Source organism: Siphateles boraxobius, unplaced genomic scaffold (assembly GCF_051911475.1).
Source record: "Siphateles boraxobius isolate OS27281-9 unplaced genomic scaffold, OSU_SipBor_1 12, whole genome shotgun sequence".
In the NCBI taxonomy this organism is placed as follows: Eukaryota; Metazoa; Chordata; class Actinopteri; order Cypriniformes; family Leuciscidae; genus Siphateles; species Siphateles boraxobius.
In genome coordinates this window covers 15,511,320-15,533,030 of record NW_027508722.1, presented here as the reverse complement: position 1 = coordinate 15,533,030, position 21,711 = coordinate 15,511,320, and the positions used below count along the sequence as shown (strand labels likewise).

Sequence of the window (21,711 nt, the reverse complement as noted above, 5' to 3'; positions counted from 1 at the left end):
ATACTCAGACCGGCCCGTCTGGCACCAACAACCATGCCACGCTCAAAATTGCTTAAATCACCTTTCTTTCCCATTCTGACATTCAGTTTGGAGTTCAGGAGATTGTCTTGACCAGGACCACACCCCTAAATGCATTTGAGCAACTGCCATGTGATTGGTTGATTAGATAATTGTATTAATGAGAAATTGAACAGGTGTTCCTAATAATCCTTTAGGTAAGTGTACATTATATGCAAATTGTATTATATGCATTTTTATTTATTTCTTTTTCAGATGAATTAAATAAAAAAAATAAAAAATGGTAGAAAATGTTAGAAAATGGTAGAAAACCTAATGAAAGATTCATTATGGCAAAATTCAGACACTGTGAGATTTCCATTATAAGGATCTAATTAGAATTTCATGAATTGAAGACTGGGAAACAAGCACTTTTGGCCAATTATAGAGCCTGTAATACCCTGCTTCCTTCTTGGGATTGGAAATTAGGCTTGAACTTCTAGCTCTATTTTCACTGTCATTGTCTTTTTTTAGGTCAGGGTTGGCCAAATAAGAATTACAATTAGTGTTAAGAAGGCTAAGAGGTATAATGAGAGGATACCGGGTTTAAACTCCAAGAAATTGAGGGAGAGAGAGAGAAAGAAAAAAACCAGCGTGAGAGCTTGAGTGAGAGAATGGCGAGAAAGAAAACGTGAGATAGGATGGAGACCAATGAGACAAACAGAATCAGGTTACTGCTGAACGCTCAGATAAAAATACCTCCACGGATGAACATGTAGACAGTTTTAATCTTTTCCTCTTTAAGCAGTGAGGGACACAGAGGGGGTTGCAATGGAAACCAGATGGTCTGGTGGAGATGCTGTGAATGTGTCTGGACAAATGTGTTTTTATGTGTGTGTATGTGTGTGTGTGTGTGTGTGTGTGTGTGTGTGTGTGTGTGTGTGTGTGTGTGTGTGTGTGTGTGTGTGTGTGTGTGTGTGTGTGTGTGTGTGTGTGTGTGTGTGTGTGTGTGTGTGTGTGTGTGTGTGGATAGGCCATACACTATGTCATGTGTCTGTCATCATTTAACTGTTTGTAAGTCTCTGCTTCCCAGTCTGCGCTCTCTAAAAGGACATAATCCATCCATTGTTAAACATGTTCAGACTAGAATTCTGTGACCATCAACCCAACAGTCAAATCTTTAAAGACATTCACTTTTAAGTAACTTACAGAAGGTCAATGTAAGAGTAATAAAACACACACACAAATGAATTGCACCAGCTTGTAGCATTGTTTATTTGCATTCACAGTTTGCATTGCTTTAGCAACCGATTCAATAAATGAATTATGCAAATCAGGTAAGCCACATACACACTGCAAACTTTTGTGAGTAACATTCACATTTAAATCCTGGAATGAATCCCCAAGAATCAGTTGTTTTGCCAAATTCTCCCTTTAGAATATAAATATAAAGGCAGCTTAATATTTTCATGAATAAAGGCCGATGTATTATTATTTATTATTATGAATATGAAAAAATAATAATGTGGAAACCATTTTGGAAACTATAGCACAAAAAATCTGTCAATAAAATTAACAATCTGTGATTTTAATTCCTTTTAATTTCCAGTCTCGACACATGTTTAAAGGTGCCTTGTGTCATGTCCGCCAAAAAATCAAATCATACTCCACATTCCATACAAGATGGGGGCAGTATACCTCCAGAAAGTGAGTTGGTCTAGTCTAGAGTAACAAACGAGAAACGGCATAGTCTCTATGCTCCGCCCCTACCTTCACAACGACCCTAGAGCCATAGCCGAAGCCGAACCAACTCCTAATAGAGGACGTTTTGACTCCAGAGGAACGTTGGTTGATGTCAAGTGATTTTTAAATATGACATCTTCAAGCTACTCCCCTTCACCTTTACCAGTGAATATGTTCATATTCGTTTTGTTCATATTACATTTTTATTGTTAGTTTGAATTACATTAATTTGACAGACAGCATTCGCTGATGTTGACTGATGTTGGCCATTCAGAGCTGCCAACTCTCACGAATTCAGTGAGACACACGCCACACATAAATTTTGTCACGCACAGAAAAATCGCAAAGCAAAGAGGACACGGAGACCGACAGACTAGACAGAGCAGGTTAGTTATGATATAAAAAACTCAGTTCTCAAATTCTGTCAATTTTATTATGCAATTCAAACAATAAATACCATTTTGGCGCTTGTAAATGTTACACGACAGATCCCTAGCGCACGTGAACCGATCATCTCTACTAGCTAATAGTAAAAAAAAAAACGAACACTGTTGAAAGATACAGTAGGCTACAACTTCTGCTGTTATCTCGGGACGCTAGTCCCGAGGTAAATAGCGTTCGTCAGCTCCAGTTTGTATCCAGCCTCTCACGGAGACTTCAGATGCCCCAACGCCTGTGAAGAGACGACTCGACGCCTGTGAAGAGACGACTCAAAGCCGGCGATATGTTATGCCATAAAATAATACATGATTAACTAACTGTATTTTTCTATGTACATTTCCGAAATGCACTTTCTGTAAAGCTGCTTTGAGACAATCTGTATTGTGAAAAGCGCTATACAAATAAATTTGAATTGAATTGAATTGAACTTACCAAAATGTATTCCTCGTACATAATATCGACCAATAATTTTTTTTAATCAGCGTGCACAGGTCAATAACAGATTTACCTCAGGAAAGCAATTTAATGAACATAATATAATTAGCTAATGTTACATTTTATCATCAGCTTGGTAGAGACGGGCTCTGGTAGATAAAAGGTGAAAACAGTATCGGATCTGTGGGTAGAGCTAACTATCAAACACATCAGGTTCAAGTACGCCCACAAGCCGAGCGAGTTATTCGTGTATTGCAGTTTGGCTGTTGGTTATGTTGCCCGCATACCGCCTCCCATGGCCGAAACTGGTATTAAGACACCTGTCAGACCGTGGCTAGTAATTTAGCATGCTAATTCAGGTTGATATCTCTGCAGCACTATAACTTGTCATTTTTTTAATGACATCATCGCCCTTATTTCTTCTCATTCTTTTGATGCGTGTAGCTCATTTTTTGGATATTTTTACCTCAATTCTTACACATGGCACCTTTAAAAAGTATAATGAACCACTGACAATTTTCTGTAAATTTCAGCTTTTTATATTTAATTATTATTGATTTAGTATATTATTGTATTTATTAATATTATTATTCATTTTAAATTATTTTAACAATTTTTTCTCAGAACTATCCCATATGTTTGTGGACAGTATTGGGGTAATGCATTAAAAGTAACATGCATTATGTAATCAATTACTTTTTAGATGTAACAAATAAAGACATTCTTATATTTGAGTTACTTTTAAAAAAACAATGCACATTACTTTTCACTTTAATTAATTTGCTTAAACATTTTAATTAATTTGCTTGAATTACTGCATTAAAATATTCTCTATTCTACATAATGTAGTCACTTAGACATGCACACTCATGCATGCGTGGGAACAGACAAAAAGTACAAAAGTAACAGCACATTACTTTCAATAAAAAGAATTTTACGCTATGGAAAAATAACCTGTAATGTTAAGAGATATTTGTATAGCATACATAGTAATAGGGGTCAGGAATTTGCTACATTTTGAATGTATTAAGAGCCAAGTCAAGTTACCTTCATTTATATAGCGCATTTTACAATACAGATTTTTTTTCTTTAAAGCAGCTTCACGATAATAGGAAATTAATGGAACAAAGATTGTTTTGGCTGTACAGCAGCTCTAGAAGAAAGTCATTGCCAAGTTTAAGTATGTTTTTGATTGTTCATTCCATTGTAAAAATCAGTAGTTATTAACTTAAAGGCCGCTTCCATGACACGTTTTCAACAGAAAACAGAAAACTTTTAGGGGAGGGACCAAGGAAGATAGCTATAACTATAAAGAAGATATAGTCCTAGAAATTGTTCTAAATATAAAAGAATAGCAGAGTCCACACCACAACTATAACGATAACAGCACAAAGGAACAATATCATTGGAATCACTTTCAGAGTGTTTTTTTTCCAGCTGATAAACGATAAAAACAGCCAATCAGAATCCATCCTGCTTTAAAGAGATTGAGCATTTTAAACGGCAGACGGGAAAACTGCAGTGCGCTTAGAAAACAGAATGATATCGTCCACTAGTCGCTTATCATTATTAGTGTGAAAGGGCCTTTACTGTGGTTAACACTTGCAAAAAATAACTTCTCAGTAAAAAAAAACACTTGCAAAGCCTAGAAGAGAGCGAGCATCAGCCAGATGAGGAAAAAATAACACAAAAGTAATTACTTACTGTAATTACAAACGTATTACTTTACATAAAAAGTAACTAAAATAAAATAGAAAGAAACTTACATAAAAGTAATGTAATTAGTTAAGTTTTTAGGTAGTAAAGCGATTCGTTAGCCTCATAGCATAATTGCCTAGCATAAAAAGATTGAAATATGACTTAAGCAATTATGCTATGAGGCTAATGTATTGTAATACATTACTTTTAAAAGTAACATTCCCCAATACTGTTTGTGGCCCTATGGGCCCCCAGTTTGAAAACCTTAGTGGTAACCATAGCAAAATTTTTTACTTCTCCTCACCCGAAACTAACATGGATTATTAAAAGCAAATAATGTTGAGTTTTGTGAAAAAGACACACACTAAGCCTTTTACGATTACAGAAAGTCTGCATTTTTTTGCTGAAAAGAATGACACTGACTGATAACTGAATTCACCCCGTACATTCTGTTTTTTCTCGCAAACACATAAACGTATCCATCTCAGTGAAAAATATATTTTATCAACCCTAATCGCACACGCACTGCACCCAGATGTCTATTCGATGTGTTTACATCTGGAAGACGTCATTTTTAGAGCATTTTCTCATTTGCCATACATCTCTAAAAAGTTCCCTGTCAGATGCTAGAATGATATTCAGCAGATGTTCTCATGGTTCGTCATTTAAAATTCGCTCTTTTGAAGATGTTTATCAGATAGCAGTTAGCAATAAACAATAAGTCTTGAATAATGCGCTCTTTATAGACATATGTGTACTTACTCTGAAATTACTTCAATTACTGAAACAGTTCATTCATGTTCCTGGTGAGAGTTCAGAGTTGGGTCAGAGTTGACTTCATCAGCTTTAGGACTTGAGCTCTCTGGATATGAATACTTTTTGTGACATGAGAGAAAATAGTAGCCTGAGGCTGTCAGAACACAGTAATCCAGCTGAGGCAGAAAAGGCATCACCTTTATGAGGCTTCTGTATTCCCTCTTTACTTTAAGTGTCTATTCCTTGTGCGTGTTTGACAACGCCAAGAATGCGATTTGACTACAATTGGGAAATTTTGTGAAAGATTGGACATGAATGTCTTTCATTATCTCTTCAGTGTTCACGCTGAAGATCTGGCTGGTGGAAACATCACCACAGAATTTATTTGCTGATAATGTCTGCAGCAGACATCTGTCCATGGTGACTACTGTTTCCTGCTGATATGAAACTGCGGACAGTTATCTGCAATTTAATAGCTTTATATTTGCACGTTGTTTTGAGGAGGACACTGGGAAAGATATGGAATAATGTTTCTTTTCAATACAAGAAAAAACTTTCGAGGTCGAGGAACTCGACTTGCTTGAGTGCTAAGATTAATAAGGCCTGAGTTGTGGAAAATGTAAACTTGAAGACAGATTCTGCAGGTTCTTTCACTGCTGCAATCTAGCTCAAACACAGACTCAAGACTCAACACAACCACACTTTTATGATAATCCTGGAATGAAAAATTGAAAATTAAAATAGCAAAGGAAGAGTACACAGACCAGGGCAGCGTAATTTAAAAGCAGTTACCGCAATGACTGGCCCAAGAGCGGCAAACTCAGTTTAGGACCTTAGATTGTCCTGCTTTTTCCTGCCCTAACATTGTTTACTTCTTGGAAAGGCACAAGGAATTATTGAAAATTTACAACTTGGAGAATCTCCTCACACAGTGTCTTTCAAAGCTTTTTCAAATCATCAAAATGGGCCAAAGTGACAAATTCATCAAGTAAAATATAAAGGATCATAAATCATAGCTCAACGCTACCTGCAAATAAAACAGGGTTTCCATAACAGTTCGCTGAACAGACAAAAATCTCCAAGAACTTGTCAACTGTAGGTGAAGTTGCTACTCTGTGGCATGACTTCTGATGTCAATGGGTAATTTCTTGAAAATCAGCCTGTCCTACCTGACCTCAGTGAGTATATGCAGTCAAAACAGCAGAGAGCCCAGAGTGATGTCATATGGGTACATGCACAAATAATGGGCAGTTTAAGTGATCTCATCGGGTGCACTAACTGTAACTGTGAGCAAGACGTAAGCGCTGATAAAAATGTATTTCAATGTTTCATTATGAACAGAGGGAAGAATCCACTAAAAACGATTTGCAAGGGGGGTGGGGGGGGAAGAACATGCCAGACATAAACATTGACAAATGTAGACAGATAAACATCTCAGGGGCGTGAAGTCCATAGCTGCGAATGCTCTGCGTGCCTATCCCAAGCCATTTGAGAGAATGAATTTGTGGACTCACTAATTAATATTAACACTATAAATGACAATAAATTCCCTTGTCATTTGAGGTGTAACATAAAACTTACATAATAAATGTTGGTAATACGCATATCCATTATTTATTTATTTGCCAAATCTATTTATTTATTTTATTCAAATCTGTGCAGGTTACGGAGGGTTTCAGGTAAGTGGATCCACAATGGCTTTGGCGCTTTGCTCTGTTGTAATGCATTGGCATTGTTGTTTCGCATTCCCATTGGTCTGCTGGCATATTGGGGATTTCATGCGTAAGGAAAGCTGTCTGTGAATTGCCCAAGCGAAAAAATTTTGCTGTTGCTGCCAGATCACTGAAAACCACCGAAAATATTTGATAAAAACTAACTAGACTGAGAGGGTCATTTACACAACAATGTTTACAACTAAAATGGGAAAACTTTGTTTTGTTCTGGCTGTTCATTTACCAGGTGTTTTCAGGGCCTGAAAACGCAAACTTAAAAAAATGGGTTTCAAAGTGCAAGATTTTGAAAATTATACGTTATGTCTGTGTAAACTACAAAAATGCAAATTTGTGAAAATGTTGACGTCATGAGCATGCGTATTACGTGTTTATTCTATAGACGCGTAGTGTTTCTTTATGTGACATCGCCAACTGTTAGCCTGGCATGAATACAACGTTTTAAGTCGTTTTTGCGGATCCGTGTGAATGGGAATCGTTTTGACAACGTTGTCGTCTGAATGCGGAAAACACGAAGGAAAAACTTTTCCGCTTTTAGAACATCGTTGTCGTGTAAACGTACTCTAAATCAAACGGAAAAAAAAATATTCATAATATTTCATTTTATTCATAGGGAACTTTATTTTTTACAAAAACGTATATTAGTTTAAAGATAGACCTACTGTACACTGTAACTATCCAAGGTTGTTAGTCGATAGTATAGAATCAATTTGCATTATTTCAGCTTTTATAAAGAACACTTTTATTTATATTATATTAACACTCTTATTTTTATATTTTATTTATAATATAATATGAGTATAATATACTTACTATATTACACTGCATAATATAAGCATAATATATTTATGATATTATAAGTATAATATATTTATTATATTTTATTTATAATACTTATATTTATTAAATTAAACTTATTTTTAACTTCTGGCATACATTTAAATCGACACCTGCCATGGTGTTCCTAATTTGTCATCTCTGTTTTAGATCTGTGTCTTTGAGTGTGTTTTGAGCACTTTTACCAGCATATCTGGTAAAGTAAGTCACCATTCGCCACTGTAAAAGCTATAAAAAAAATGTATAGGAAAAAACGTTTGTTTGTACTGACTTGTGTAAATTATTTTTTGTTTTGTCTCATTTGCTAACTGTACATTTTATTAATTGTCAAACTGAATAATATTTACATCCACTTCTCTAGATATTGACGTTGATTATACATATCGGATAAACAGCACAATGAGCACACATACTGTATTATACATATGCATTATATGGCTAATGAAGAACTAATTAACCCTACCCTATTCATACCTTATTTAAAACCCAGACCTAATTTAGTGATTTACTCTGGAAGCTCAAAAAACAAAGTAAACAACTCCAACCTTCATTAACTTATATGTCTATAATTTGGGCACAACCGCAATGCCCCATTAAATATTACTCTTGGGTGGGGATTGGAGCGAGTTCGCTAGTGAAAATTTGCCACTCAAGCCACCTTACAATCAGGGCTGTTTAAGGTTCTGCTAGTTACAAATGCCCCCAGAACCCTGTGCGAGACCATTACTTCAGATTTATTTCACATGTTTGAAAATTCATTATGCCTTTATTTGTATGAGGGCTAATGGTAATAAACGGAGACCAGTTTTATTGGGACCACACATTGGCATCGTTAAGTTTAATCAGGAGTCTGGCCTTGTTTTCACATTATACAGCCAGACACGTTGATTATAGCAAATCAGCGTCAAGATCTACACCGACCCTGCGAACCTTAATAAACCATTAGCTCATCCGCCTAAAAAAGAAACCCGAAAGCACCAGATCTCAGGCTTTCAATCAGCCCAACGAGTATCTCCTCCACAGCCAAATGTTTGTGATAATGTAAATGACTATGATTAAGGCATCTGGATTATGCCCTGTCGGAAAGCCATGGTTTACTCGCAGGCAGCGCGGGGGTTTCTGGGCTCTGAAAATTAGCCATCTGATGGTGATTGGTGCTTTTCACGACTGCTGAAGCAACCATGAGCTATGTTGTGTACATTACCACACCGCTAAATCTCACTGCCACTGACCGCTGAGGTTCTCCGCAAACGCGCTAAATGACAGGCATTACGTATAAGGACCTAAAAGACTCATCATTCATGTTTATGAACAAACAGATTATTTATATGCAGCTTCCTCTGATGTTTAACTCTTGGACCTTAAAGCCACCGCATTCAGGAAGTCATGTTTAAATTTGGATGATCATATGGTTGCAATTTGAAGAAAAGGTAGACAAACCGTTTTCATCGGTTGAAAAGAGAGAAAAAGAAACTGCTCACTAAACACTAAGCAAGTATTTCAGCAATAACCACCAACAGTCTAGATGTCATGCTAAATGTGTCATGCTAAATGTGCTAAATGACATTGTGTTCCATTTAAAATAAGTAATTGTCACTTGTTACAGTACAAACACACCTCTTATCTATGTTAATTAGGCTCATAGGTTTACTTGTATATCGTCGCTGTCGAGGTAGAAACCCTCCATCTCCTTATTTCGTCTTTTCCCCATAAATCATTACTATTGGTCACACTTTACGTCTGTCTGTGGGTTTTGCAAATATTTAAACAGTGAAAAATATTAAAAAGAGCTTGTGACTAAACCTCGTAACACCAATGATCCTCGAACTGTCAGTCAAACCTCATTACTCCATCCACCTCTATTGTGAATGACGTGCCGCACACAGTTTGGACCAACTCTCTGTGTGTGTGTGTGTGTGTGAGTGTGTGTGTGTGTGTGTGTGTGTGTGTGTGTGTGTGTGTGTGTGTGTGTGTGTGTGTGTGTGTGTGTGTGTGTGTGTGTGTGTGTGTGTGTGTGTGTGTGTGTGTGTATATATATATATATATATATATCAGGAAACACTATACAGTGTGTGTGTGCGTGTGTGTGTGTATATATATATATATCAGGAAACACTATACAGTGTGTGTGTGCGTGTGTGTGTATATATATATATATATATATATATATACAAGGAAACACTACACAGTGTGTGTGTGCGTGTGTGTGTATATATACTGTATATATATACCAGGAAACACTACACAGTGTGTGTGTGCGTGTGTGTGTATATATACTGTATATATATATATATATATATATATATATATATATATATTATACACACACACACACACACACACACACACTGTATAGTGGTTTTATATACACTGTGTGTATATATCAAATACACACACACACACAATTTCAAAATTTTATAATATTGATATTTAATCAATTTATTAAATCATATGAAAAGTGTTGATCCCACATACACTTTCAACTGAAAAACTAAAATGTATAATATTTTAACATTTTGCTTGATGGAAATGAAAAAGCCAAAGACTTAACTTTGGAAAAAAATTATTTTGTTGTCTTAATAATATTACATTTTTCACACACAGTATTACTTTTTTTATACATACATGAAAAAACATGTCTTTAAATTTTAAGAATGAGGCCCCTAATAAGGGATACTCATTTCATTAGGGAGTCCTTGGCAGCAAAAAGTTTGAAAACCCGTGTTCTAGAAGCCATTAGACTCATGCTTACACAGTTGACACATGTAACTTCCCATAATAATAGTGATGGACAGTCAAAACATGGAGGTCATAGAAACCATACTGGGCACAGCAGTAGCCAACCACTCATGTCATTTAATGAAGTGGTCAGCATGGACATGGAAAATATAAATCAGGGTTAAATGCACAAGTGCAACAGCTTTCACTAATGATCCCAGACAAGTGCAGGAAAATAGTTCTCATGGCGTTATGTCATCAGGTCTGTTGACAGCTCACTCGGGTGAGTTGATTTATAGCGGAGCAGTGTGTTCAGTCCCGCTATGAATAGCAGCAGCACAGTGGTTTTGAATTCATTCCTTTCATCAAACTATAGATAAAGGGCCCTGAATGCATGATCAAAAGCACAGCCAGATGTCATTGAAGATCCTGCAGATGGCTAATGTTTATGGTAAATGCATCTCTCTATACATAAAATTACTTTAACAAATAAATGTTTGACGGCGACACATCTGTAGGCACCTCGGAAAATTTCTGTTTTAGATTCGCTTTTCATTTAAACTGAGCTAAAAATTCTGTGCAGGTGGTTGAAAGGCCCTGTTTCCAAAATATTGGTGGAAAATTGGGATCAGGATAATTGGATCAACATACAAATTATTTGACAGGAATTATGATAGTTCACAGACTTCGGTCATTATTATTGCCTCTGCTCAAATTATGCATGATAGACCACAAACTGCAGTCGATTTTAACTCCAAGAGTGTAACTGCAGTTAAATATAGACATCTAAAAGTAATAATAAATGAATTGAAAAAAAGTGCATAAGAATAACGTAAACTAAAAATAAAATGGAAATGACAATATAAATAAAAAACTTAATTCAAAATATTATTAAATACTATTAAAACATGAAAAATACTAACACTGACATAAAAAAATAAATTAAAAAAACTTGAGAAGTGCTGCTCAAAGTCATCCCTAAAAGCTGCCTAAATCATGGATGGTTTTCCCTTCTCTTTCATCAACACATAAACCGATAGATGCTTTTTAAGCCTAAAGACAAGCAGCTGTCATCTTAGGGTCATCCGCTTAGAGAGCGAGAGAGAGTCTCGCCCGACTCTTACCTCCCACACACAGGTCCCACCGTTGACCCAGATAGGCCTTCAATCACACAAGCACACAGCTGGTCAGAAAAGCGATCCCATCATCGCTACGAGGAATGCAGCGTGGTCTAGGACAGGTCCCGGGACAGAGGATAGAATAGCAGGAAAACATTCAACAAGCTGTAGAGAGGCAAGGCAACATCTGCAGAGCATAGTGGTTCTCTTATCAAGCTGCTCTTTCCATACGGGTTTAAATCGTAGATACGGAACATTGATTCTAAAAAGACAAACAAAGTATGTTATCAAGACATAAATCAATGGCGTGTTTTTGAAGCCACCGTTCAGAGCTGTTGATAGGTGAAGCTTCTCGGAAGGGTTTGCTACAAGAGGCACTTGTGCTAAGCTGTTGCCCTCTTTCACGGTTCGCAAATTGCGAGAAAGGCTTCCAACGAAAGAGGAAAACTACTCAAGGTCAGGTGTCTGAGCAGGTCTGGTTCGTAAAATCTCTCTCAACAGATTCTCAGACCTTGCCAGGAGTTTCAGCAAATTTATTTTTGGACCCAAATACCCCTAGCAGAACAGCTTTGGAGTTTCCAAATGGTTCTGCAATGCGTCAGGCATGCAGCATCAGTAAATAGCATCAACGCTTGAGTTGACTGCGAGAGATAACTGCACTTCTTTCTTAGGGCAGTTTTTGTTCCTGGTACCCTTAAATATCACTTTTTGCGAAACGTACAAATTAAAATTTGACAGTTCTGAGCTTAATGGCTTTTGCAGGCTGACGGTTAAATTTTCCTCTGCAGTCTGGAGAGGGAAACTGTACGAGCCACGTGTGCTTGGCTGCAGTGCAGCACGCCGCTAACTTTATACTGCTCGCTACAGACACACACTTGTCTTAGACACTGACTACCAGTTCCTGTAGACAACGGCAGTGAATCACTGAGACATTTGACTGTCGGCATGAAGTCTGGTCCACACAGAGTGGTGCAGAGATGAAGTCAGAAACCGGAAGACTGATTCGCCACTGGTTCCTTCAAGATTGTCCTATAGGGTTTTATAATGTTGTTGTTGTTGTTGTTTGTTTCAGTTTATGAAATAAAGCTTGTGGTAAACATAAATTATCGATACTTTGAAGTTTTGTTCAACATTGTAACTGTCTTATCTAGTTTCTTTTTTTTATAACATAAGCTTAAAAAATATCACATTTTCAGTATGGGTGGGAGAACATAATTTGCATTGCAGAACAAAATGTCAAAGTATCTTCAAGTTATGTTCACCACAAGCTTTATTTTACACATACTCAAAAAGCCCATAATAAAACTCCATAGGAAAATCTCGATGGAACCAGGAAGTGGGGTTTTGACAGCATCCTTGCACCACACTGAACACAATTGGATACTGAGACATCACATTTTTATTGGGATGTCACTATTAACAAAAAAATAAAAATAATACATGGATGGACGGAAACCCAGCAATTGTAGCAGCCTGGTAACTTCCAAGTGCACTGGTAAAACTAATTTTTATGGCCAACATGCATCAGGCGGTCCATATACGGTTCATGGTTATCCTGTCTGAGACTACGAGTCACCAAGGTAACATAAACCCCTGAATTAAGTTACATGCATACTACAATTCCAGAGAAACTACACAGTTTTTATCCTTAATGGGTATTGAGGGTGCTGTCTGTGACACTTAATCCTTCGTGATGCATAGATAGCCGTAGCCGTCCTGCTTCCACACAATGACACAGATGTTAATCTGGGATAAGGCTTATGGAGGTAATGAAGCCTGATTCTGTCAAGAGGGTTTAGGGACATGAGATAAACAATGAGATTGTGAAGAAATATACAGTAACTACTACGTAAGATAATTAATGTGATAAATGTTAACATGATACACTTTTGAGTGTTTTTGAAACTGATCACACAAACTATAAATTAAGGGGGCGTTTACATGACACCGCGTTTTCAACCAAAAAATGTACAACTCTTTATGCGCTCTGGCCGTTCATTTAAACGACAACAGTGTTTGGGGGCCTGAAAATGCAAGCTTTTGAAAACTGATTTTAAAGTGAAGTTTCTGAAAACAATACCATTATCTTCTCAATGTAAACAACAAAAACGCAAATTTGTGAAACTCGGTGACATCATGCGCAAATGTATAACATGTTCATGTCTATATGCGCGTGAAGTTTTTTTTACAAAGTGACATCGCCAACTACTGGCCTGCCATCATAATATAGCGTTGTAGTCGTTTTCACGGATCCATGTGAACGGGGATCGTTTTGACAACGTTGTTGTCTGTACACGAAAAACACAAAGGAAAAACTTTTCCTTTATTAGTACATCGTTGTCGTATAAACGTTTCCTCTTCAGCCAAAATGGAATTAAATTTAAAATGTTTTAAAACTCCAATATGTTTTTTCCATGGGTGAGTGTGACCGTGTGTGTGTGTGTGTGTGTGTGTGTGTGTGTGTGTGTGTGTGTGTGTGTGTGTGTGTGTGTGTGTGTGTGTACCCTGGCATTCAAATAAAGTTGCAGCATTAGCTATTTTATATTGATTTAGGAATCAAGCATGGAAGAAGTTTAAAGTAAATCATAAATGTTGTGGCGTGAGGGCATATTAACAACAGGAAATCTATACCACACAGTAAAAATCAAGCAAGGGTAAGTTTAATTTACAAATCCATCATTCAACAAGCAACAAATGAGAAAATAATTCCTAAACAATCTGATGCAGCTAGAATCTGCTGACTGAGCAAGAAATTGAAATGGGTGAAGATGGAGTATTACATGTTTTTCTCACCATTCATAGTTTATTTAAATGAAAACAGTATCTAGTTACTCACCTATGCAGGCATGGACTCTGACAGACAGCTGTGTTCTCAGGACAATGCTGTGCTTCTTTCCTCTCCTGAGGAACAAACACAAAAAACAAATTATCATAAAGCAGAAAACTGAATAAATAAGCATAGTTAACAGGAATATGTTTGAAATATGGTAAAACTTTTAATATCTTTGATGAGATTCACTTTTTTCGCAATGCATAAAAACATCCTAAGAGAGAAAGAGAGAAATAAATAAACTGTGTGCACGGTTTTACAATCCGTGGGGACAGATAGTTTTAAACTGTGGGTACAGATTGTCAATTTACATCCATGTGGACAGATTGGTAAACTGTGCCTAGTTTTGTAAAACTGTGCACACGGTAGTTTATTTTCCTTCTGTAATGAAGCTTGGCTGTCCATCTAGTGAAAAATGTTGGTACTGCGGCCAAATAAAATCTTACTGAAAGCTATTTTTTTGAGATATCAACCTAAAAATTGGAACTCACAAAGAGCTTAGAAAATGTGTAAAGGAGTCAAAACGGCACCAGGAATTCCACCATTGCACACACTGCTGCAAGAACACTGCTGCTGTACTGAACTGTTAGGATCAACATCACGACTTTGACGAAAAGAACCAGGTGTGCTTGAACATTCATTTTGTGACATTACGTCCCGTTTTTGTTTCGTTTAGATGTCTTTGATCCATGTTGCATCCAAGCAGAACCGCACCAGAGTTCGTTTGGAAGCGGACTGAGACCCATCTTTTCAGCTTGTTTGGTGTGCACCAGGGTTCGGATGGCACTTTTTCAAATCAACACCAGAGTTAGTTTTAATCTAACAAAACCTGTCAAGTGCGAACACACCCTAAAGTTTGAGTTGATTTGAGGGAGTGATGCTAGATGACTTGTCACAGGAGTAGGCTAAATAGCCTCATGTTATGATTGATGATTAGATAAACAAGCTCTAATGTGGAACTCCATATACAGGATAGGAGAGCATTTTGATAGAGCACAATGCAACCAGCCGTATTTATATACACTTGTGAAGGTGAATGTTCCACAGCACCTCTGTTTACATCAGTAGACTGATGCTGTGTGTTGCATCTGCTCTTATATTTAGGTTAAGTGATTTAAGCTACTAAAGTCTTGAGGGAGCGGAGCCATGTGTGGCCTTGAGCTCCAAAAGACAGTAAAGACTCAGCCGACTTCCTGTGACCTACTACTAAATACCAGGAGACTCAGGGGAAGGAGAAACTGGACAGACTAAGGGGGCGAAGAGAGCCCTGTTGTGAAGAAAGGGTCAGATGGCATCCGGACTTCCCTGACCCCTAGAGCAGAGGTGGCTGCAAGAATGACATGTAGGTCACGTCATCCATATAAAGAGTGACAGACAAGTACGGGCACAGACCCAACCCCCTGTTTTCCATAGATTATCAGGCCAGATGAACAGAGGAACTGTCTGTCTCATGAATACCTGGAAGTAAACACACAATGGAATGAGATGCAGCTGCATTTTGAGTTGGAGGATAGATAAAGATGGATGGATGCTTAACGTTCAGCTTTAGAACAAGTCGACCAACCGCAATCCGTATCGACAGCGACTCTGTAGTAACATCCATGTGGGTTGAAGCCTCCATTTACCAGACATGAGATAAACATGGAGTGGACAAGATGCAACACAATAATGAAATGCAGACAAAACAGAAACTCATGGAGATGGGAGAAAAGATATGATTTCACTAGAAGATTCACTTCCTCAAACCTACAGCGTATGACAGTGCTTCCCAAAAGCAGGACGCAAAGAGTGAGACCTATAAACAAACACAGCATTGTCTGAGTTACACAATGAAAGTTTGATGGTCTAGCTGGCAGCATGCCACAGATGGGGGCATCTCCATTAGTGACTACCTACCAGTAGTCTTCAAAATGCCCTGCTACACACTTAAAAACACTGAAGTGATATAGCACACAGATTTGAAGAGCAGTTTAGGCCAGAGGAGACATGTATTCGGTAATAGTGTGTACCTCTAACATTAACATGCATGCTGGTATCATTGTAGACACTTTCAAAATACTTTTTGGAAACATTCTAGATAATCTATTAACCAAAATGTTTAGATTATTCTGAACACATGTACAGGGCTCCAGACTGCAACCTTTTTTCCTCCCGGTGCGAAGAAAATGTTGTGAGAGGTCGCATTGGTGCCACCATCATGTTGCCCAACTAAGTTGCCATTATTTTTTGCATATGAGAAACAGAAAACAAAACTAAAACGGAACGAAACCACGCTACTCAGTGGACCTGTGCAGCACAGACCGTTTATCAGCTCGGACAAATAAAAGTCAACACAGCGCGAGCTCAGAATAGGTTAAAGAAATAGTCTATTGTTTTTACATTATTAATTTCAGGGTTCATTCAATCTTTTGAGAGTGAAATTCAAGCACTTTTTTCAAGGACTTTCAAAAGCATTTGATCTTACGATAATTTTTCAAATGTGCCTACAGTACATGTGATTTAAAGAACTTACGTAAGCACAAAAAAAAAAGTTATAAATCGCAAATGATCTTGAAAGTGTGCGCAGCTGAATGGTTTTCGATCTCCACTTTGTAAACGTCGCCTAATTAATGTCATTAACATATAAAAGAGCTAAGAGCACCAGTCAATGTCCAAATCTTTTACTTGAAAATGGTGAGTGGCAAGAAGTTCTTAGATTTCCAAATACCTGCAGTACTTCGACTTTCTGTCACAGGGAAAAGTGTGTACGCCTGATGTGATGCTAAGCACTTTTCCACAACAAAGACCGTTTTAATAAATATTAACGCTGGCGTGGATTTTAGTGTACACACACTCTAAGATAAGTCTGTGTGTAAGCACGCTTTATAAATGAGGCTAGAATTTGCTAAATTTTTGGTCAAACCGCCCAGCACTAAATGAGGCCCAGAAGCTCTAAATATTTTCCAATTTCTATGTTATTATTAATGTGATGACAAAATATATAAATCTGGATATATATATTTTTTAAAATAAGTCACTAATATTGGTCATCAAGAACAATAAAGTTTATCTTTAACCTATTTTGTAATGTAATACAATGATAATACTGTAGTGTATACATTGATAACAGTGTTAAAAATTTAACCAATTTGTCTAATAGGTTGTCTGAAAAAAATTCATGGCATTTCAAAATGGGCAATTTTCAAAACACAACATATGGACACATGCCTGGGCCGAAGACAGTATGTGTCAGCATGGCTTTTACAAAGGGAACTTGACAGACAACATCATGCAACATAATCTTTCTGCTGTTGAAGCTAATGAGTAACTGGATCTATTTCATAATGAACTTGCGCTTTCCTCACCAGTAACATTAGCCTGGCTACTAACAATAACCTTACTCTACAGCACCCAACATGCTCATTATCAAATTAAACAGCAAGTCTATGAGATACCCAGAGGAATCCAGTTTTTGCATTTCTGGAGCAATCCGGAGAAAAGTGCAGGATAACTGGATTCTGAGGGTGAAGCTGTATGTCTTGGCTTTACGTCTTGGCTCAATACTGTGAGAATTTCAACGTGCGGGTGCCTGCCAAGTGACTACATGGCTATGGATGGTCTAGCACATACAGTACGGCTGACATAGAGTGTATCATCCTGCACTGGTGTCCACGCCGTTTCCCAGAGCGTAGATCTGCAGCGGGATGACTCAGTCTTTTTCCACAGCTCACGGCCCAATGATTTGAGTTACCCAGACAAACGTGCCCAGCTTTGTGAAACAGAATAGCCCCTGCAACCTGAGATCTGTTTGGGGCCAAAAGGAGAAAATGTCTCCAACTTAGGCCACGTAACACCAGCCAAAGACACAGACAGTCTCATTTTGCTTATCCAAGACAAATTATCCTGACTTTACAATTTCACAACCATGAACAGACCTTTCACAGTCGCTCTGTTACATAACACCACAAATAAAACACTGTTGCACTAACAATATCAGTCGATAAACGAAGAATTTTAATTTGGGCATTGGCAATCTGCAACAAAGTTCTGTTAAATTGGAAAACTTAAAAACTTAAAATGTATATAAATCTGTTACAATAATTAATGAATTAATCGATTAAAAAACAGAAATAAATACGCCGTTTAAAATATCATTGGCAATCTATTATATTTTTTATGAGTATGCTCCATTAAAATTTTAGTTAGTCCCAGTGCACACATTTCAGTTTAATCATACCCCTTTAAAACTTTAACTTTTTGTTACAATCAGTATTATGCTTCCATCTTTTATATACATATAGAGGCAAGCTGCTGTTCAGTGCCTATTAAAGATACAACAACATTGAGTAAGGGAAAGATTATTATCATGATGAGTAGTCATCCCAGCACAAAAAGACATCAAAAATTCTGTTCAACAGGATAAATACAAACAAAATATGTTCTATTCTCAAAAATTGAAAATGTAAAAAGTGTAGTTGCTGCCTGAAAATAAGTTTGGTTGATAAAGTGAAAGGAAAATAAAGTGTTAGCAGCTATTAAGCAGACAGTTACCAAATACTCTGACAGGTAGTTTACATGTAATTGCAAAATTATTTCTAGTCAGTAGAATGACTAGAAGTGGTACCATAAGTTTTAATCTACAGTCAAGCCCACTGCATGTTTTAGACCAATTTGAAATTAATTACTTATGTTTAAAAATCGTATTGTTCTCTAAGAAGAAATATATCCTTATTACATCTCTAACAAAGTATTTTATCAGAACAGTTTGTCCAACTACCAAGATTATCAGTAGCTGCGTTTCCATTACCCTTCAAATTGCGCAACTTGAAAATACGCCCAATGGAAGCACGTCAATGTCACAAAACTCCCCCACATATTGCAAAAAAGTTTTACGCTCGCATAAGGTGTTTTTTCAGGCAATTTGAAAAAGGAATATTTCGCAAAACTGCAATGGAAACAGATTTTCGCATTTACAGGTCACCTGGCGTACGTAAAAGTCAATCATTCTTTAAAGGCGGCATGGTATGTTTGGACAGAAGACAAAAGAATTATGGAAATACTGGATTCCAAGCAACATAGAAGTGCCACAATTGAAGCAGATGGGAGGGAGAAACACCCAGAAACACCTAATTCGTGGCTGCTCCCAAGTATAAGGGGCTTTCCTTGCCATTAATGCTTGGAAAACACGCCTACGGCTCATTCGATTAAAAATACTGGCTAGTGCGGTGGCAGTGATATACACATAAACCTTCGAACATCCGTTTAGATGATTTTTGCGATGACTTATCATCACGAGAGGAAAAAATTAAGTTTTTAGTTGCATAACATCTGTTTAATGGAAACGCCATCCTTTCGCAGTAGTTTATTATCAACATGTAGAAAATATCGCAAAAGTTTTGCGTAAATCTGTAATGGAAACCAGGCTACTGGATCATCTGATTCACCCACCTCCCAAATCCGACCTCCGCTTCAATCCCTCATTTCCATTTGTAACTAATTAAATACTGTATAGTGTATATCCTGACTTAAGTCTCTGGCAGAGAGAGCAAGTGAGGAGTACTGTAGATTCAGGACCCTGCTCTGGCAAATGAATGAACAAACCTAACCTCTGCAGGTTAATCATCACAACTCCTGAACAGACCATCATAACAAATGCTTGTCTGGAGGAAAAGTTGAAGTTTAAAGTAGTATCAGACATCTGAGTTGAACTAGCACATCACTCTACTCTTTATTTACTCCCAAAGCTCTTATAAACCCTGATCCCGGCCCCATGCAGTCTCTCCTGGGTCCGAGGAGTTTAACCATACGGACTCTAACCAACTTTATTTGACTGTTCACTACCAGCCTATTTATGGAACATCACACTATGAAGTCCCATAAAAACACAAAGGGACAGAAAAATTGAGAGGGAGAAAATTATAAAGAGAAGACCCATTGTCGACAGGTAGCGTTTACCTCCTTGCCCTGCATACTTGGACCCTGTTCAAAAACAACCATTTGCCTATAGTGCAATTAACAGCAGACTATACAGGGCCTCCTGGAACCAATAATATGACTGAGCAAATAAGCTAGAAATTAAGGTTTCCGAGCACCTAGTGCATTTATGGACCAGCACTTCTCAGTGCAAGAATTAAGCACTTATGTATTTCTCAAGACAAAAGGACAAAGTTCACAAAAAATAAAGGATTTGACATAATTTCCTTGTTCCTGTGTCATTCTTTCTTCAATGGATATCAAAATGGGAAAATTTGAAGACCTTTTTCCATGCTCTTTTCTATGTGATTACAATTAATGACTAAAGTTTCTAAAAGGACACAAAAAGCACCATGGAAGTATCATGTGATGCATATGTCAATGAAAATCTTGGCATACCTGTATGACCTAGAACTCTTTGAGAGTTCATAACAGAAGTAGCAATATCCAGTTTCTGAATGAATCATTATGAGACCAATACAATTAATCAGTTAATGACAAATCAGTTATTCACAAAACGAAAGATTTTAGAAAAAAATAAGTATACACATTTTTTTTTAAATAATTGTTTTTGTTAAATGTAATGGTAAATATTCTTTACAAAAAAATAAAACATTACGGATTACTTTTATAGTTTAGTTAAAGTTTAGATAAATATTTATATTAGTTGATATTCTTCCAGGTCATTTACAAGTTTTAACAAAATGTTACTAGAAAACGCTAAATAATCATTGTGACATATACCAAAGATGAATTTGCAACAAGGTTCAAAAAGACTCAGAAAACCCTGGAAACCTGTTTGGAAACAATTATTTATGCAGTTCCATTTCGTGCCACTAGTGGTGGTGGAATTACACACGGTAATGTGTTTTTATATTTTATTCATATAAACTGTATAGCTGGAAGCATCCTAAATATGTAAAAATCTGCTGAAGGATTATCACTAGGGATGCAGTGATATGAACATGTTGGACGATACCGCTAACCGATAATTCTTTGTATCTGAAAACCGATAACCGATATATTGGCCGATAAATCTAAATCCAATTGTTTAGATAATTTTTGAGAGCCTGATTACAAAACCAAGTAGCACCATTAAAATCCATGACCCAAGCACACAATTATAATGATGTTCTTAGTATAATTTTATGTATCTTATATGACAGATTTGCATGTTGCACTTGACTGTATTTTATTTTTTTGAAGTGATTCCAATCATATTTCAAGCAATTCAAAACCATAATGGGGAACAGGGTGTGTATCTGAGGTGTCTCAGATAACATTTAAAAATTAACATTTATCGGCCGACGGGCCAATACCGATATGGTGTATTCCTAATGATCACCTGCCAATCTATTCATAAAGTTCTCAAAAAAACAGATCATAGAAACACATACACCTCAGTGTTTCCACACTTTCGACCACACTTCCTCTGCCTGCCATTTACTTCAGCAAT

General features: G+C 37.0%; 1 protein-coding gene across 6 annotated transcripts in view; it reads right to left on the bottom strand.

The window, feature by feature from the left end:
- fhod3b (formin homology 2 domain containing 3b) overlaps window positions 1-21,711 on the bottom strand; it is a 242,332-nt gene that overhangs the window by 202,265 nt on the left and 18,356 nt on the right. For all 6 annotated transcript variants that reach the window (XM_077209219.1, XM_077209220.1, XM_077209222.1 and 3 more), the window contains exon 3: window positions 14,310-14,374. In XM_077209219.1, coding sequence (XP_077065334.1) covers window positions 14,310-14,374 — 65 coding nt within the window. The remainder of the gene's footprint in view (window positions 1-14,309; window positions 14,375-21,711) is intronic.